General features: G+C 39.5%; 1 protein-coding gene across 1 annotated transcript in view; it reads right to left on the bottom strand.

Moving 5' to 3' along the window:
* LOC126337770 (kinesin-like protein KIF23) overlaps positions 1-19,337 on the bottom strand; it is a 138,927-nt gene that overhangs the window by 79,988 nt on the left and 39,602 nt on the right. The window contains exons 6-10 of the mRNA XM_050001497.1: positions 18,915-19,114; positions 15,072-15,176; positions 14,774-14,859; positions 9,147-9,277; positions 6,852-6,955 (exon numbers count right to left, since the gene is read on the bottom strand). Of these exons, the coding sequence (XP_049857454.1) occupies positions 6,852-6,955; positions 9,147-9,277; positions 14,774-14,859; positions 15,072-15,176; positions 18,915-19,114 (626 nt within the window). The remainder of the gene's footprint in view (positions 1-6,851; positions 6,956-9,146; positions 9,278-14,773; positions 14,860-15,071; positions 15,177-18,914; positions 19,115-19,337) is intronic.

Raw genomic sequence — 19,337 nt, 5'->3', positions numbered from 1 at the left:
TTGTGGCAATAATAAATTGTGGACCAAGCCAGACTAGACCAAAGGCTTCTCACTGACACTTTGAAATGGAGAACTGACCCACCCCTCTCAACCACTGCTCCCTAGTATAGTGGTGTGTTGACTTACAGGGGAATAACGTCATTTAAGAGAATCCTTTCTTTTAAAAACTTTAAAGCATATGGTTGAAAAGTTTTTTCTGTAAATGGTATTGAAAAGATTTAACAAGTTTGTTTTTTTTTGTAAAAAAAAAAAAAAAAAAAAATGTGTGTGCTGTCAATAAATATAAGGTAACTGAAACATAGAAGTACATTCTCATTTTCAATGTTACAATGAGAAACTAAGAAATAAGACAAAAGAATATACAGTAATTGATAAAACAAACTAGCAGAAATTAGCAGCGAAGCGCAAATTGATTGAGCAAAGCCTCTTAAATGCATTGTAAATTAGAAATTTAGTGACTGGTTACTTTCAGCTCTTATTTATAGTACAACAACATTTTAATGTCACCTGTTATGAAAGTACAAATTTTTCAGAATGTTTAAGGACAGACAGCACCTCCATGTCAACTATTCACAAACCCAAAGAGCAAATTTTAACATATTCTATGATCTCTCTTGTCTAATCTCAGTTTACAGTAAATTATCACTTTCAATCATTATGGAAAATGGAAATGTGCACCTGAAGTATGTCATTACATCTGGGCAAGATGCACCGAGTTTTTTGTGGTAGGGGAAAAAAAAAAGGGTAATGGGCAAAATGCTCTGAGCAATATGTAATATTGGGTCAACAGCCTTAAGGACAATGAAATCTCAATACCCTAAATGTGAAACTCTGGGATGAACAATACAACGAAAAGAAAAGATTGCTACGTGGCTTAAAGATGAAACATTGAGTTGCATAAGGCGCAACGAAAAGACACATTTACAGTCATATTTTGGCCACAGCCTTCCTCAGAAAAATTAATACATGTACATTCATTCACTCAAGCAAGTAAACCTCACGCACACGACTGCCATCTCTGGCAGCTTGGTACACCCTACTAGATATAAATCAATCTGGCAAGCAAGTAGGCAGTTACAGTTACCTTTTTCGAAAGTACACAGTGTCCATAAAAGGTTGCATGTATTTGTGCATAAACTGCCATTTCATTACAAAATCCATCCTGAGGACATATCATGATAGAAGGCATCCACAGAGACAATTCTGGTGAAAATGGATGGAAATGAGGCATTCCCTGATTTCAAATTTTTCTCAGACGAGGCTACATTCCTCATTTGTGGCACAGTAAATAAGCACAATTGCCGCTTATGGAGAACTGAACCACCACCCCCACATTGTGACAGAAAGCAAATGTGGCTCTCCAAAAATTAATGTGTGGTGTGGACTGTTAATGGACAGGGTTATAGGCTGATTCTTCTTCGTGGAGCCTGCAGTTAAGCCAACGTGTTGAAGCTGTATGCTGTGCCCCAACTTCCTTGTGACATGATCTACCAGACCTGAACTGTCAAATTCATGAGGCATCACAAATATTACATCTGCAATGCTGCAAAACACTTGGGGAGAAATGGAAAACATATCAGATGTCCATCACACCACTAATGGTGTTGCATATAAAGGTGTATTATGCTGTGCCAATAAAAATCTTGGGTTATCATACTTTTAGAAACATACTGGCAATATATACCTCAATTACTTGTCAAGTTGTTAGATTTTTATTATCTATTCTACATACATACCCCAGAAGCCACCTTTTAGTGTGTGTGGTGGAAGGAATCCTGTACCACTACTAGGCATCCCATTTACTGTTCCACTCGCAAACAGAGTGAGGAAAGACAACTGTCTATATGCCTCACTATGAGCCTTAATTTCTCATATTGTCTTGATAGCCCTTACAAGAAATGTATGCTGGCTGCAGTAAAATCTTTCTGCAGTCAGCTTCAAATGTCTGTTCTCTAAATTTTCTCAACAGTGCTGCTCGAAAGGATCACCACTTTCACTCCACCGATACCCATTCGAGTTCCCAAGCACCTCCATAATACTCGCTTGCTGCTTGAACCTATCAGTAAGAAATCTAGCAGCCTGCCTCAGAACTGCTTTGCTATTTCCCCTTAACCAGACCTGGTGCAGATCCCAACACACTAGTAATGCTCAAGAACAGGTCACATTAGCATCCTATACTTTGTCTCCTTTCCAGGTGAACCACATCTTCCTAAATTCTCTCAATAAACTGAAGTCAATCAACTGTCTTCCCTATCACAATCCTCACATGGTTGTTCCATTTCATATCCCTTAGTAACATTATGCCCAGACACATGAACGATGCGACTGTCACGCAGGACACTAGTAACACTATTTTAACATAAAGGGGCCCTTTTCTCCTACTCATCTCAATTAACTTGCATTTTTCTACATATAGATGGTTGGTTGGTTGATTGGGGTTTAAGGGACTGAACAGCAAAATCATCAGTTCCTTGTTTCAAAGGCAGTCCATTTGGATGGATTTACATCTCACAAGAGTCATAACAATAAAAGGTAAAAGGCTAAAAAACATAAAAGTGCAGTCGTGTTGCCAATGGTGAAAACAAAAGGAGGGAAGACAGCAAGTGGGCAACCCCAAAGCTATGCTAGAGGCAGGAAATATCCCACCTCTGATGCACTACAGTCAAGACCACCTGCTATTCAAAAGCATTCAACTGCTAGAATGTAAAAGTGCACATTTTAAAAGGAGACTACCAAAATCTATAAAGCGATAAAAACAGAGTAAAAGGGAGAGGAAAGAGGATCTTGCCCAGGGAGGGGAGTCTGGGATCTCCAATCACAGCTTACAGTGGGACACACACCCACCCTCACCGCCCTGCCCCTACTCCAGAGGGAGATTGAAAACCTTAGAACTGAAAACAAAAACCACTTTCACGCAGGAAACTGAGAACCATCCGGGAAATTGTCTGCCAATATTAAAGGTGTGGGGATAGCCTGTACTTAGTACGCAGAGCCAAAAGAAGTGGGCATTCCACCAAAATGTGGGCTACTGATTGGAAGGCTCCACAACCACAAAGTGGGGGTGGTTCCTTACACAAAAAACCATGTGTCAGTATGGTTTGGCCGATGTGGAGACGACACAGGGAGGTCGAGTCCTTTCGGGAGAGGCGGAAGGAAGAACGCCACGACACAGGTATCACCTTAATTGCACAAAGTTTATTAGACAGGGAGGTACCCGCCCAAGAGTTGTCCCATGACTGTGCAAAGTGGGATTTGATATGAAGCCATATATCTGCCGCAGGAAGAGTTACAGGGAAGGGGGGGGGGGGGGGGTAACTGACTGCTCCCCCAGCCAAACTATCAGCAAGTTGATTACCTGGGATACCAACATCGCCAGGGATCAAAAGAAAGTCAACAGAACAAGCAGCATGGTTGTTGTTGAAAAGAAGACCCAGGAAATGAAAGTGTGGGACCGCAGGTAATCGTCGTGCATTGACGTAGAGCTACAGATCGGGGTGGACCATAGTAGGGCAACAGAAGTGGACCATTTGCGATTTTAAAGAAAAAAATTGACCGGGGGAGAGGGGGGGCGGCTGCGAAGGGGCCAGGAGGGACCCCTGGTGACACAAGAGACTCCTTGTCCTGGGAATTATGTTTCTTCTTCTTTTCTGTTTGAGATTGAGGAAGGCTGTGCTGCAAAAAGGAGCCAGCTGCAGCAAGATCTGGAACAGAAAGAGAATGGGCAACCCTGGGGACCCACAGACCATGATTCTCGTGGTGGAGGAGAGGGGTTCAGGACTGGGTTAAGGAAGGGAGAGGAAGGGCTGATGATGTAACTAAAGCATAGCTACACGTCACTGACACAGGATGAAGACGTAAATACTTCTTACAAGCCTCAGTGTAGGTTAGACGATCGAGGGACTTATACTCCTGTATCTTCTTTTCCTTCTTATAAGCCGGGCAATCCGGTGAACGTACAGAATGATTGCCATGACAATTAACACACACAAGAGGGGGAACACAAGGAACTCCCATCATGGAATTGACAAAGACGTGTCCAAAACACAAGCACCTAAAACATCTCCTAGGTGGTGGGATGTACGGCTTCACGTCACATTGATAAACCATTATCTTGACCCTGCCGTCGTAGACTGTCCTAAGTTCCTCATCAGTTTGAATGAAGAGATCCTTGTGAAAAATTACACCTTGAACCATATTCAAAGACTGATGGAGGGTAATGGACACATGAATTGTGCCAAGATGGTCACAGGCACGAAGGGCGGAGACTGGGCAGCTGAAGCAGTTTTGATCAACAACGAACCCTACCACATCTTGCTCAGAGAGTCCACTTTGCCAAACTTGTCTTCATTGTGTGCCACAAAAAATAAAGGTTTGGTATTAGTGAAAGTATCCCCCATCAGTCCTGGTGCAAACCAAAGTGAGGGGAAAGGTTTTGCCCCTAGCCGACAAGTCTGACCCTCCTCCCAGGGGGTAGCCATGGAAGGGAAGGCCGAAGGGGCAGAAGAAGCAGCACTAAAAGAATCATTTCCATTCAAAGAGACCACCGTAGAAGAATGGCCAGAGTTCTGGACCCGTATACATTTCATTTGCATAGTGTCCGCCCTGATGCTACCCACTCTGATCAGGGGTTCTCCCCATGGGTGCCACCCAGCCACAGCAAGGGCCATTTGGCATGGCAGCCATTCCTTAGAGTTCCCATGCTCCAAGAAGGCAAGCAACCACTCCTAGGCTTACACGAGGTGACCACAGCTCAGGTATCAGAAGTGTGATCCCTGTGGTTTCAGGAGGCTCAACCAAAAGTTGAGAGTGTCCCCCCCCCCACATGGGCTGGCTACTGTGCTGGCTGTGTACCCTAGCATCAGACAACGACACAAAGGAAAACATGGAAGGAACTAAGGCGGCACACGTCGGAGACACTAGGTAGTGTGCTCTTCCCCAAATGGCTCACACTAGGGAATAGAAATTTAGTAATGGAGGTCAAACGCCAGAGAGGGGCCAGAGAATTCCAAAACAATGAGGTAATTACTCAACAAAACCAAATCGCAAAGCTAACATAACCAGGAGGATAGCAGGGCCAATAAACAAGGACACCAAGAGAGGGGGAGGAGAGGGCGAGGGGAAGGAGCAAGGACAGGAAAGAAGGGGAAGGGGAAGAGAAAAGGAAAGGAAATGCAGCCCAGAAAAAAAGGAAGGCTGCAATAGCTCGGGGCCCCATGCTCGCCACACATATACTGATGAAAGGACTGTGAGCCCCCTGGGGGTCTACATTTAGAGCTAGCTTCCTTTCATTAAACCAACTGTAAATTTTGTCTAAGCGATATTGTATCCTTCTACAGTCAATCAATGTACATCATATCATCATCAGTGAACAACCACAGATTGGCACCCATCCTGTATGCCACATCATTTATGTATGCAGAAAATAAGTGTGCTCCCCATCATACTCCCCTGAGACACTCCTGACAATGCTGTTCTCTGACGAACATCTGCCGTCGTGGACAATGTACTGGGGTCTATTACATAAGAAGTTCTCGAGCCTCTCACTTATCCAGAAATCTGTTCCACATGCTCCAACCTTCATTTATAATCTGCAGTGGGGCACCCCATCAAATGCTTTCTGGAAATATAGAAAGTATGGAATCCCATTACCCCCAATCCTTAGTTCGCAGTATATCGTGTGCAAGAAGGGCAAGCTCAGTTTTTCATGTGAGTGATGCTTCCTAGTGGACAAACTTTTCGGTCCCAGGGAAATTTATTATATTCGAACTTAGGATATGTTCAAGAATGTATAGCAAGCCAATATCAGGAATATTGTTCCATAATTTGGAAGGTCTATTCTTTTACACTTCTTATATGCAGGAACCCCTTGTACTTTTTTTCTAGTTTCTTGGGACTTCACGCACTGGGTGAGTGTGACGATAAATGCAAGGTAGGTAAGGCGCCAATGCCACACAGTACTCTTTGTAAAACCAAATAGGGATCCCATCCAGACCTGGAGACTTTCTTGTTTTCATCTCTTAGTTGTTTCTCTACGCCTTGGATGCCTATTACTATTTCATTCCTAGAAGAGCTCGCATTGGTCAAACATTATGCTGGACGATTCTCCTGTGTGAACAATTTCTTAAATATGAGATTTGAAAATCTGGCCTACTTTTTCCTATCTTCTACTGCCACACCAGAAGGGTCAAGTGACTGGATGGAAGCCTTAGACACTAATAGCGATTTTACATAGGACCAGAGTTTTCTCGCGTTCTCAGCGAGGTCTTTTGCTAAGGTATGGTGGTGGTAGTTTTATGCTTTGCATATATATCCTGTAACACATGCATGAATCTCTACTAATCTTCACCTGCCACTATCTGTACGTTCTTTCGAACCAAGAGTGCAACAGCCTTTGCTTTAGTATTTTCCAAATTTCTTTGTTAACCACAGTTGGTGTTCCTGTCCTTTATTTACTTACTAGGCCCATGCTTCTCTAGAACACAATTTACAGTCTATTTAAACTTAGCTCAAAATTTTACTGGAACTAAATGATGTCAATTCACTGCTGAAGTGAGATTATAACATCTGCTTATTTGATTTTTCTAGCAGGAACACTCTCCTAGCCTTATTGACTTGTTTATCAATGACTGTGAGTGACTATAGTCACTATGATGACCATCACAGATCACTATATTATTATAGTATATTTTTAACTCAGACGCCCTGTATTTCACAAATAGCAGTACCAGAAAAGGTGCGAGGAGGAAAACAAAGATTGAAAAACACTAACTCCTAGTTCTTAAATTTCTATAACAATACTTTATTGGCAAATATAAGAACCTATTACTATAAGAACTACTGAAATGTAATACCTTCTTCCTCTCCTGGTCAAGTGTAGCCTTGTAAGTGGACACTTCTTGCTTAAGTGAGCAGTTTTCTTTCTCCATTTCCAGAAGATTACACCGAAACCTTCCTTCTGCAAAATTAAACAATGTGACGACATGTTTGAACAGAGAGAAAGAATTAATGTTTAATTTGTCACAATAACCCATTACAATCTTCACTCAAAATTGAATTTACCTGTCATTATCTCCATGCAGATTTGACACCACAATTCTGTGGCAGCTGCAAACATTATAAGAGTCCAGTTTCAACATGGGAAATCTAATACAATAGCGACATAGCTAGTGAATGTGTGACCACAGAGTGGGTATCATTTGAAAGTTGCTAGGAGCAAGTCACACGAGTAGGGAGCATAGGAAATCACTACAAAGTAGTTGGCGCACGCGTACGCGTACACACACACACACACACACACACACACACACACACACACACACACACACACACACACACACACACACACACACACAGGGTTTACTGGCACTTCGTTTCATGATTAAAAAATGGCACCCATGTATGTCTCATCCATTGTCATAATCAATGAAAATAAATTCCTACTCATGCTACTATCACGCATCAGGAGTGTCTAGCAAAATGTGACAATAACATCCTTGCAGTTATCCGTCAACATTCACTTTGAAGATACTTTTCACATTTATAGGTATTCATGCAGCACTGTTTTCAAACATACCATGGAAATGCTGCTATCGACAGGGGATCTCAAGTTGATTCCGTACTTCTAGATTTCCGGAAAGCTTTTGACACCGTTCCTCACAAGCGACTTCTAATCAAGCTGCGAGCCTATGAGGCTCAGTTGTGCGACTGGATTCGTGATTTCCTGTCAGGAAGGTCGCAGTTCGTAGTAATAGACGGCAAATCATCAAGTAAAACTGAAGTGATATCAGGTGTTCCCCAGGGAAGCGTCCTGGGACCACTGCTGTTCCTGATCTACATAAATGACCTGGGTGACAATCTGAGCAGTTTTCTTAGGTTGTTCGCAGATGATGCTGTAATTTACCATCTAGTAAGGTCATCTGAAGACCATTATCAGTTGCAAAGCGATTTAGAAAAGATTGCTGTATGGTGTGGCAGGTGGCAGTTGACGCTAAATAACGAAAAGTGTGAGGTGATCCACACGAGTTCCAAAAGAAATCCGTTAGAATTCAATTACTCGATAAATAGTACAATTCTCAAGGCTGTCAATTCAACTAAGTACCTGGGTGTTAAAATTACGAACACTTCTGTTGGAAAGACCACATAGATAATATTGTGGGGAAGGCAAGCCAAAGGTTGTGTTTCATTGGCAGGACACTTAGAAGATACAAGTCCACTAAAGAGACAGCTTACACTACACTCATTCGTCCTCTGTCAGAAAATCGCTGCGCAGTGTGGGATCCATACCAGGTGGGATTGACGGAGGACATCGAAAGGGTGCAAAAAAGGGCAGGTCGTTTTGTATTATCACGTAATAGGGGAGAGAGAGTGTGGCAGATATACGCGAATTGGGATGGAAGTCATTACAGCAAAGACGTTTTTCGTCGTGGAGAGATCTTTATACGAAATTTCAGTCACCAACTTTCTCTTCCGAATGCGAAAATATTTTGTTGAACCCAACCTACATAGGTAGGAATGATCATCAAAATAAAATAAGAGGAATCAGAGCTCTAACAGAAAGGTTTAGGTGTTCGTTTTTCCCGCGCGCTGTTAGGGAGTGGAATAGTAGAGATAGTATGATTGTGGTTCGATGAACCCTCTGCCAAGCACTTAAATGTGAATTGCAGAGTAGTCATGTAGATGTAGAATGCCAACTTTGGAGACAATGTGTTCCGCACTCATTCACCTACCCTCCAAAACAACTTTGTCAGCTCACTCAAACGTGTCAGGCCATCTGGTGCGAGGCTGAGATTGTTGTCTGTTATTGTCAGAAGATATTCTGCCACACAGATAGAGAAAACTGCTCTTGTAATAAAAAAAAAAAGCTATTTTAAGTACCAACAACAGCTTTTACTACCACTGCTGCCACTAGAGTTGTCTGTCATACAATGCTGCCATATCTGTCACATTCACTAGCGCACCCATATTTTAAAACAAGAGTGCATGTGTATTCTAAAAAAACAGCATATTTGTATGCTTCCAGTACTGAGAAGAAACGTAGCTGTTTTAACTTCAATGCACCTCATATTTCAGGTCATACTACTCATAAGCAAAAGAAGGCTAAAGCAGTAATAACAACAATGACTGTAATAGAAAATGAAGCAACTCACGTCTCTTAGGAAGGTCAGCAAGGAGTTCACATCTTTTCTTCATACGAAGCTCTAGATGTAAAATTAATTCTCTAAGAATGTTTTCAGCATCAGCACTATTCATTTCCATTGATGGGAATGGTGGACCCAAACTGAAAATATTTTAGACACAAAGATGTTATACAATTTGACACTTAATAAATGTAAATAATTGTAATGTACTTCTAAATGGAACAAGTTTAAAAAAAAATAATAGCGTAACTTGTTATTAGTGTCTTTAAACTAAAATGCAAGTTATTTTAAAACATTGAATGCCAAGGTACTCTAACCACAGCACATATAATATTATTTACTGTTTTTAGCGAGGAGGAGGAGGAGGAGGAGGAGGAGGAGGAGGAGGAGGTGGTGATGGTGGTCTGAAATGCCATTTGGCAATGAAGATTAAGGTTTTCCATGGTTTCCTTACACCACCCACAGCAAATGAAGCAATGGTTCTTTTGAGAAGGACACAGCCTTTTACACCCTCAATTCAAGTTTCACCTTTGTCTCTAAGAACGTCATTATCAACATGACAATTATTTTCACTTTCTTTGCTTGGGTCCTGTGTCTTAAGTGTAAAGTACTTTCAAGCAGAGATAACTAATCATACAAATCACTAGCCTATCGTCAAAAGACGAAAACTCACAAGAAATCTTTCCCAAAAAGAACACTCATTTATTCTGGCAAGTTTTGCATGTCATTTAAATGACTTTTTACATGGTTTTCAAGGTACTGATTTAACCATATTTGTGTCTCGCCAACATTACAGTTAAATTTTTTCTGTGTACTACATTTTCGAGAAGTACCGAGTTTCACAGCAGTATAAATACAAATATTTCTTTCTAGTTTTGCGAGTTGACTATCAAACTCCTGCACACCAGTATTCATTTTCTTCCTGTTCATTTTACACTAGAGTAGAAACATCAATGTTGTTGGTATCTTACCTCATCAAAACACACTTTAAAAAAGTGGCACCATGAAGAATTTATGCAAATATTTCTCAAACTTATATTCATACAAGTATCGACAGATATGCAAAACAGTAAACTGTGGCGGCTGATGAGTGGATATGTGACGCTACAACACAATTTCACTGCTCAGTTGGGAAGGATAATAAACAGGGGACATCTCAGTTACAGAGCTCTAAGTCTTCGCTAATTTCATTCCCCATACTCAGTTGGACAGTAAGTATGACCCGCACACAGGTGAATACATGAACCATGGCCGAACAAAGTGTCAAGAAGAAAGCTGTCAACCTACAGAGATGACAGAATATGGAGCCTGAGCAATCATCGGAGAGGCACTCAGAGCTCCAGGTTCGTCATCATCACCGTTCCAATTTTCAACTGGTGCTTCACTGATCCTAAGGACCATTAATAGGTGGCTCACAGAAAGGGGGCTGAGCTCACGGCACCGACTGTGCTGACTACTACCGACTTCTGTACAACAAGCTCGATTGCAGTGGTGTCAGGCACATTTGGTCTGGAATCTCATTGGCTGGAGTAGAATTGTCTTCAGTGAGCCCAGATTACCAGTGAAGATGTGGCTTGGGATGCCCAGCACAGTGCAGGGAAACTAACCTGTCTGTTGCCTGCCATACATATTTCAGTTCACAGCAGGACCCCTTTAGTTGTCTTCTGCAGCATCATTACAGCAGAGCAGTATAATGATATGCGAAGTCCTGCTTTGTTTCCCTTCATGGAAAACTACTATCCAGGACTCACATTTCACCAAGATAACACCCACTGGCACTCACTCAGCTAGAGTTTCTATTGCTTGTTTTTGGACCTGACAAATCGCGCCTTGGCCAGCAAGGACATCGGATCTCTCCTCAACCAAGGGTATTCGGAGCATTATGGGCAGGGGCCTCCAAACAACTTGGGATTTAAGATCTAACATTCCACTTTGACAAAATATCCTTCAAGAGAAAACCCAGCAACTATCAATCAATGCCAATCTGAGTAACTGCTTGCACAGTGGCTAGAGGTGACCAATGCCTTACTGACTTCAAATTGTGAAGCTCACTCTTCAACAAATCAAGTTTTTTCTGATACTGGAATCATTTATTTGTCTGCACAAGGACACTATTGAATTCCCTCCAATATGGGTAATTCCTTCGTGGCACTTTTTTTGTCTTGGTGTATGTGTCACTGATACCCGACATTACACTAGATTATAATGACTGATGTGGGTTGATACTGTTGACCTAATGTGCAATACATATTCAGTAACACAAATGACAAGAAGATGGACAATGGCTATATGGTATGCATTGTTGAACATGGGTGTATCATTGTGGAAGTGCTACTTCAAGCAAAGGTAAAGAATAGGAAACATCAAGATCTAGTTTCCTAAAGAACCTTTCTTTTCAACTTGTGAAACCGAATAACAGATCTGGGATACGAAGTTTACCAGCTGGCGTTAGCAGGTATCTATGTCATTACGAAGCTTAAGAGATTCCTAAACAAGAGCAACCACTGAAGAATAACAGTAGATCAATTTGTAGGGGGACAAAGAACAGATCTATAACAAAAAGTTTTAGCTCTTGTAATGATTGTGTCTGCAAAGGACATTTTCAAACAAGAGTTTTCTGTGAAAAATGCAGTGTTTGTACACACAAGGTTGAAGACAATTAATTTACAAATAAATTATTCCAATGTAACAAGTTATCATCTATAATACATATGACACTATTCTTAAGCATAAGATTAAATGTTAGCTGTAGTCATATGATGTAAATTATTGCAATAATTGATAAGCAAACACACACACAATCACTCACTCACACTCTGTATGAATCCCATAAGGTCAAAAATCACACATCAGATTGGGTGAATGTGGAGGCCACGCAAAACAAGCTATAATCCGACCACTTGTATCCAACGCAGTGGTCAGGAACAACATTGTTTAACCAGTTGCATACTCATTTACACCAGTGGGGTGTAGAATAAATGATGAATCAGAAGGATATGACAGACAAAATTAACATTTAAACAAAAAGAAAAATATTACAAAACTTGTTTGAGGGCAGAAGTAGGTACATAAAACAGTGTATTAAAGCTAATTTGTGATTTTGAAATTATTTGTTTCTTATAATTTCTGCAGGTCAGTTCTTTTCTCTTTTGCAGCTTTCACCATACTATCTGTTTATTTATTAACAAAGTCGTATCATGATGTTTCTTTGCCTGGTCAGCAAGTTGCTCTGTACACAGATTTGTACGGCCATCTATGCAGCATTGCAGATATTTTCTTTTCTTTCTAGCTTAATTTCCATCAAGGTCATCAATTTTAGTCTTCCTTTTGATTAGCATTTTCTGTTATTTTTTAATTTTTTTTTAGTGCCACTGAAATGCTTGCACAACACAAATCTTTATCAACAACTTTTGTTGTATATCCACCTATTTATATAATCACAAATGATTTTTTGTAATGCTAAAACCTCTTTCCAGTTACTTGGCCATGGCTTAATAGAAGCTTCTGGATATGTGGCCAAACCTTCACACATTTCACTTTTAAATAAAGGAAAAGAAATAATTTAATTTCCTAATTTCCTTATAAAAAATTAACAAATTCTTCTTGTTGTTGTCATTTTTCTTAAATTGATTGCTTTTATGATAAGAATTTTGTTTTGTTTAGCAAGTTATGAAATTTGCTGAGATGACACAAGAAGTCCAGGTAACGAGACCAGAAGCACCCAAGATTGAGATTGGTTTACTGCCAGGACTCTACAAAGAGTTTCAAGGACAAAATCTGTGTGAACGTTGTCATAGTCTACAATTTTCACAATATTTAAATGTGCTGAGCTACTTTGAAGGCATTTCATCTTACTTATACAATTTTTTTTCTCTTCCACTAAATTTGTTGGTATTAAACACGAGTTCTTACAATGCTGAAACCTGCTGGCGATTTTCAAATTATATAACTGATACCATTTTATTTAGCACTGACTTTACATACCTAAATGAAGTCAATATTTTTATAAGAATATATCTCTATTTAATCTGCTTTTCACCACAAAACCAAGGTCAACATTTTCTTCTAGAAGTTGGTTCTTGGGGTTTGAAGTCAACTATGGTTAAATTATTCAACGATTCTGGTTTTAAAAACCTTTGCCTTAATGTAACAATTACTTTACTAACACAACTTATGTACCACAACATATGCATGCAAAATTTCTAGTACATGGTCACAAAGACATTTTCTTATCCATGGGTGGTAAAAAAATTTCAAAGGAAATCATGCCCAATTAATTGTACTAAAATCGTCTTTTCTAGCAGGAGAACATCTGAGTAATCGATACAAAAAACCATGCCAATGCCCCAATCTAATGTTTCAAATCCTTGCCTGAAAGCATTATGAACAATGTGTTACGTATATTTATTAGTTAACTGTTATCATTAAGGATGTGTTCCTCCATCAATTTGTGCAATTTGAAGTTGACATTTGGGCTGTCCATAGACAGTTTTAACATGTTTTTACATGATGAGGGGGAAAATTTAACATAGCCAATTTTGAAAGAATTGCCACTTGCAACTGCATGGCCAAAGAAAACTATGTCATTACGAAGCTTAAGAGATTCATAAACAAGAGCAACCACTGAAGAATAACAGTAGATCAATTTGTAGGGGGACAAAGAACAGATCTATAACAAGAAGTTTTAGCTCTTGTAATGATTGTCTCAGCAAAGGACATTTTCAAACAAGAGTTTTCTGTGAAAAATGCAGTGTTTGTACACACAAGATTGAAGACAATTAATTTGCAAATAAATTTGCAGTGTTTCCTCTCTATCTCTTATTCATTCACTAACAATTCAGTGTAAGAATAATGGAATTTCCTGAATGGAAAGATACATACAATAAGGAAAAAGCAACTATTTACCACAGAGGATTGATGCAAGGCACCCAGACACACAATGAGAAACAGTCAAATGTTAAGTTCTAGTTTCTATTACATTTCTTTGCAACACACACCAAATCTCTGTGGGTAAGATGTTGCCTTTCCGTGTGATATCACTTCATTTCTCTTCCTTGCTGGATAAATGAAAAAGCTCATTTACAGAAAAATTTACAAAAACAATCCTTTTATCCCTGAGGTATCAATAAGACAATGTCCATCTTTAACTGGGAAACAACTGGCAACACCATGCCTGCAAGACCTTGCCAGTTCAGCTGAATCTGTTTAACTATTTGTATTTGCCAGAACATTATCTGTTTGCACAATAGAAGCTAGTACACATTAGACACAAAAGAATTTGAAATGACAGTACCTACAAAACTGGTTTTAAAAAATTTCTGTAAATTTAACAAATGTTTGGAAGCGCAGACATAAAACGAATTTAATTCATATGCAGGACTGCAAAAAAACAGCATCAGAGGAACAATGGGTCTGGGTTTTCAACACAGCAAGAGTTAATTATCAGAGAATGCAACATGGAGAAATAATAAAATCCGAAGAACAGGGAAAGTAAATTGAAGGCAGTGTATCAAAAAATCAAGTGAACAGATTCGAAATATAAATTACATAAGTACATAGAATAAATTACATTCAAACTCAGATTCCACTGCCACATATGAACTACCAAATTATTAGACAAGGAATTAAAGACTTACCTATACACAAGACCTATATCAAAATCATTTTGTACATCTTCCTTCTTTTCATTCTGCTCAAGGTGCTGTACAGCCTGCTTGAAAATCTATAAAACAGGAAACATGTTAATCCCCACTCTTGAAACATCTGAAATAGTCATTTACATGTACAGTTTTAACAAAAACAAATTCGCATACCATCAAACAGATGTTGCAAACATCACACCTCTGACATTTGCCGCATCTGCCTCAATAACCAATCTATGTCCAGTTTCCACAATTAGTACCACTACTTCAAACAACTGAATAAGCTCATTACCTGATTTGCTTTTCTTCGTCCTGGCAGTAAACCAATCTCAATCTTGGGTGCTTCTGGTCTCGTTACCTGGACTTCTTGTGTCATCTCAGCAAATTTCATAACTTGCTAAACAAAACAAAATTCTTATCATAAAAGCAATCAATTTAAGAAAAATGACAACAACAAGCTAAGAAACACATTTTTATCCTGCATCATTACATAAATTCTTTGCCCAATTATGCTTACTTCAGAGAGAAGGTAAAGAGATTCTACCCCAGAACTACAGAGCTCCTGCCACTGCGGACAACAGAATGAGTGCGATTTTGGCACCACGGATGTATTGCTTTACACTGTGTCACAGCTTTCTGTATTCATTGCAGTCAGACCTCAGATTTGAGAATGTCTGAGCAGCATCCCTCTTGTTCATCATTTAAGAAATCAGTTGTGACCAAGAAGCAAAAGTTTGTTTTACTTGGTTGACTGTATACGAGCAGGTGTGTCACAGAAAGAGAGCGAGTTTATTAGTAAGTTCAATAGTTTTGCCATCTATTGGGGCTCTCTGATTACGTCAAAGGCGTTTCTCACCTGTCAGCTGTTTGGGTGACTGGAGTACATCACAAGTATTACTTAATGCGCTGAGAGGCTGAAGCCGAAATCAGGTCGCTACATCTCACTTTGTGGGATTATCGACAACCCAACAGTTATATGTGAAATTGCTATATTAATCTTTATTATATATAAAAGTAGAGCTGAGTATTACAAACATCATTCGCATAATCACTGTTAATGATAAAAAGACAGTAGAAGGGAAATAAAGGGGAGGGGAGATATATCTCTTATGTGCAGTAATCCAATGACAGCTTTCTGAAGTACTAATACAGAAGGGGGGCAAATAAAAGTGGCCCAGTCGAGTGGATATGATTGGATGCAAATGTATGCATACAACCACATCCCAACAGGATGCAATAACTGCCCCTACAGACGGCCAAACCTTAGAGCACCTTTACACAGTTGTTACCAAATGTCAGCCTGGTCATGACCCCAGCTGGCCACCCAGGTTTCCTGATATGTCAGTGTGCGATTACAGGGAGTCCCCAAATCAAAGGTATATTGCAAAAACCATCACAGTGTAAAAGAACTGCAGCAGAACAATTCTGACGAAACTGCAGCAATTCCAGCTCCAATCCGAGTTCAGTAACTTGCTGACGAGGACCCAGAAGTGTCAAGAGATTGGTGGTCACTTGCATAGTCAAGTTAGTACAGTATTTCCTTTCTACTGCTGTCCTTCTTTGTACTCATTTGGCCAACCCTGTAGTTTTACAGGCAGTAGACAACTCGTCAACCTGAACTGGAAAATAGCTTGAAACACTGCAGTGAAGACAATGGCACAGATACTCTTAATGAACTAGTGTATTAATTTTCCCACTGAAACAATATCAAAACTTGAAGCAGTGACTCCTTTCTTCAAAGGGAAATAGGGCTATAAGATTATTAGGTCTGAGGATTAATGTAGCAGTTTATGTACTGACATGATTTAGGATAGAATGAAGCCTAACTGGTCTGGAGATTCCTGTAAATCTACGATACCCTGTGAGGGAGGCTTGAAACTGTAATATGGCTAGATTATAATAAAGTAAAGACGAGAGAAGCAGGAAAGGGACAAAGTCGGACTGCTTGTCCAGATCTTTGCTCATTTCATTTGAGTTACATTGTAATGAGTATGCAGTAGGCCTCAGGAAATGTGACGTGAATGGTTGCACAGAAAGCGAAACACTTATTCCTAGTTATCATTTACTTGGAAGGTCGAACGGTACTGATCAGAAGCCGTGTCATCCTCAGCCCACAGGCGTCACTGGATGTGGCTATGGAGGGGCATGTGGTCAGCACACCACTCTCCTGGCCATATGTCAGTTTATGAGACTGGTGCCGTTACTTCTCAATCAAGTAGCTCCTCAGTTAACCTCACAAGGGCTGAGTGCATCCTGCTTGCCAACAGCACTCGGCAGACCTGATGGTCACCCATCCAGACAGTACTTTAGTTTGACGATGACAGGAACAGACAAATGCTCTAATAGCATGTTAATTTACATTTGATAATCTATATACACATCCAGTGACAAAATAGTAAACTACATAACTAGAAACCACATAAATTGTCCTGACCCTTCTTACTTCAAATGTAAAAGTATGAGAGGATTAGCAGTTTAACAAGAAACCATTTGACTTTTTAGGTTCCTGTTTACCACACAAGAAAGTGTGTACACATTTGATCTTTGAACCATACCAAATTACACGAGTTAATCCTCTTAAAAAAGAAAATCTAGCAATTTCCTTAGATCACATTCCAAAATTTTGATGGTTTAAATGATTTTTAACTTTCAGTAAGGTTAAATGCACCTTGGGCCATTTCACAGAAATGTAGCCACAATAGTGTCGCCATAAACACATGGCAATACTGCAGTATGACCATGCAACATTTCAGTTGCCAAGGCAAAGGTGGAGAATCTTTCCTATGGCTGGGCCACATCTACCTCCTTTACCTGCATATACTACCCTTGCAGTCTCAGCCTTGCTTCGTGTATCTCAGACTGACAACATTGCAGTATCATGCCACATGCAACATTTCACTTCAGTTCAAAAGTTGGTGTACATATGTACAGGCATTATTTGTTGATTACATGAATGTGAAAGTGGGCAAAAGAGAGTACCATGCATTTTGTAAATGTGATACGTATATGTAGTGTGGAACAGAAAAACAATTATAAACACCAAAAAATGAAAAATGATATTTTTGCTATCAACTTACAATGTCTGCAAGAGTGAGAATTTTAGTGTACATGTGTTCAAGACATCAATTTTTTTTTAAGCCTTATGTGTTTCATAGGCAGCAATTTGCAAACTTTTTAAATGGTGTTTGCATTACATTTTATATCCAATAACTCTTGTACCTTTATAACATTGTTGAAATTAATAGCTCTCACTGCACTGGTGCACATAAAAATTATAACAAACATCCGACTATTACTTCAGACTAACGAATTCAAGTCCTTCCACCAAAGTGTTGCAAATGCCTCGTGCCAAGAGGCATTTGCATATCAAAGAGAAATGAACGTTTATGATTCAGCACTGCCAAAAACTGAAAGGAGGCAGGCAATCTGGTTTGAACTTTTATATCATCTCTCATATTGCTATCGGTCTTACCACTACAGTAACCAATTATTTTTAAAGAATATTTTGTTTTCAGCATCCTGGAAATACAGCCAATCTTAGGTTACAAGTTTCAGAAACAGTTTGCTTAAGTAAGAACATGCAGATAGCCCAGTTGGTAACTCCTTTCCTTGATGAACGCAAATGCAAGAGAGCCACACTCACTTCCACTATTTCACTTCTGTCCCACTTTGCAACATGGAAACAGTCCTGGCTGAGAAATATTTTGCTAATAACATTGCCATGCAATAGTGACTGACAATACTAACAAACAACACTGTCAGTGCTACACAATTTTTATGACCTGTGTAAACGTACCTTGCAAACACGTATAAAATTCACTTATAAACTCATCACCAAGCTGTGACTATGTGCCTTTCTACACTTAAAATATACTACAATCTTTTCTTAAAAAGATCTTTGCTTTCACCCAAACTAAATCAAATGAGTCACAAGGTATTACCAAAAACTTAATTTTTAAAAGCTGATGAATACTGACAGTGAATTACACTCTCACAGAAAATGGTACTACCATGAATGACCTTATTGACAAGCTGAATTTTATTTCCTTAAAAAATCTCTATCATAGCTCTAGCTCACTTCCCTAGTCATAACTCTAAAACAAAAGCTTTAGCAGATCCCAAATTTGTCACTCACCACAGTCTCATCGTAGTCGTCTGCACGTGGATTAACACACACTATTACAGCAACTTGTCCTTCACCATCAAAATAATTCTTAAAGAGGTGCGTTATCCGTGAGTCACGATATGGAACCATTTTATTGGTGCCTTGCATTTGATTTTCTCTCAGAATTTCGAGACATGATCGCAGTGTCATCAAGGAATTGTTGATGTTACCTGTGAACAATTTTTTTCCTCCCCTCAACAAAATTTTACTTCTGATTTCCAAATATTATACTCATAAGTAACATCTAACACAAACAAAATATCAAATATTGGAAAATTAATTTGTACAGAAAATTAGAAACTGACTTTTTGAATTCTCTTTCTTGGCTACACTGGGAACTAGCAAACTTTCACACAGAAGACCAAGACACCAATTTACATCCATACAGAAAAC

Source organism: Schistocerca gregaria, chromosome 1, assembly GCF_023897955.1.
Source record: "Schistocerca gregaria isolate iqSchGreg1 chromosome 1, iqSchGreg1.2, whole genome shotgun sequence".
Taxonomy (NCBI): Eukaryota; Metazoa; Arthropoda; class Insecta; order Orthoptera; family Acrididae; genus Schistocerca; species Schistocerca gregaria.
This window is presented reverse-complemented; position numbering and strand designations above follow the sequence as displayed.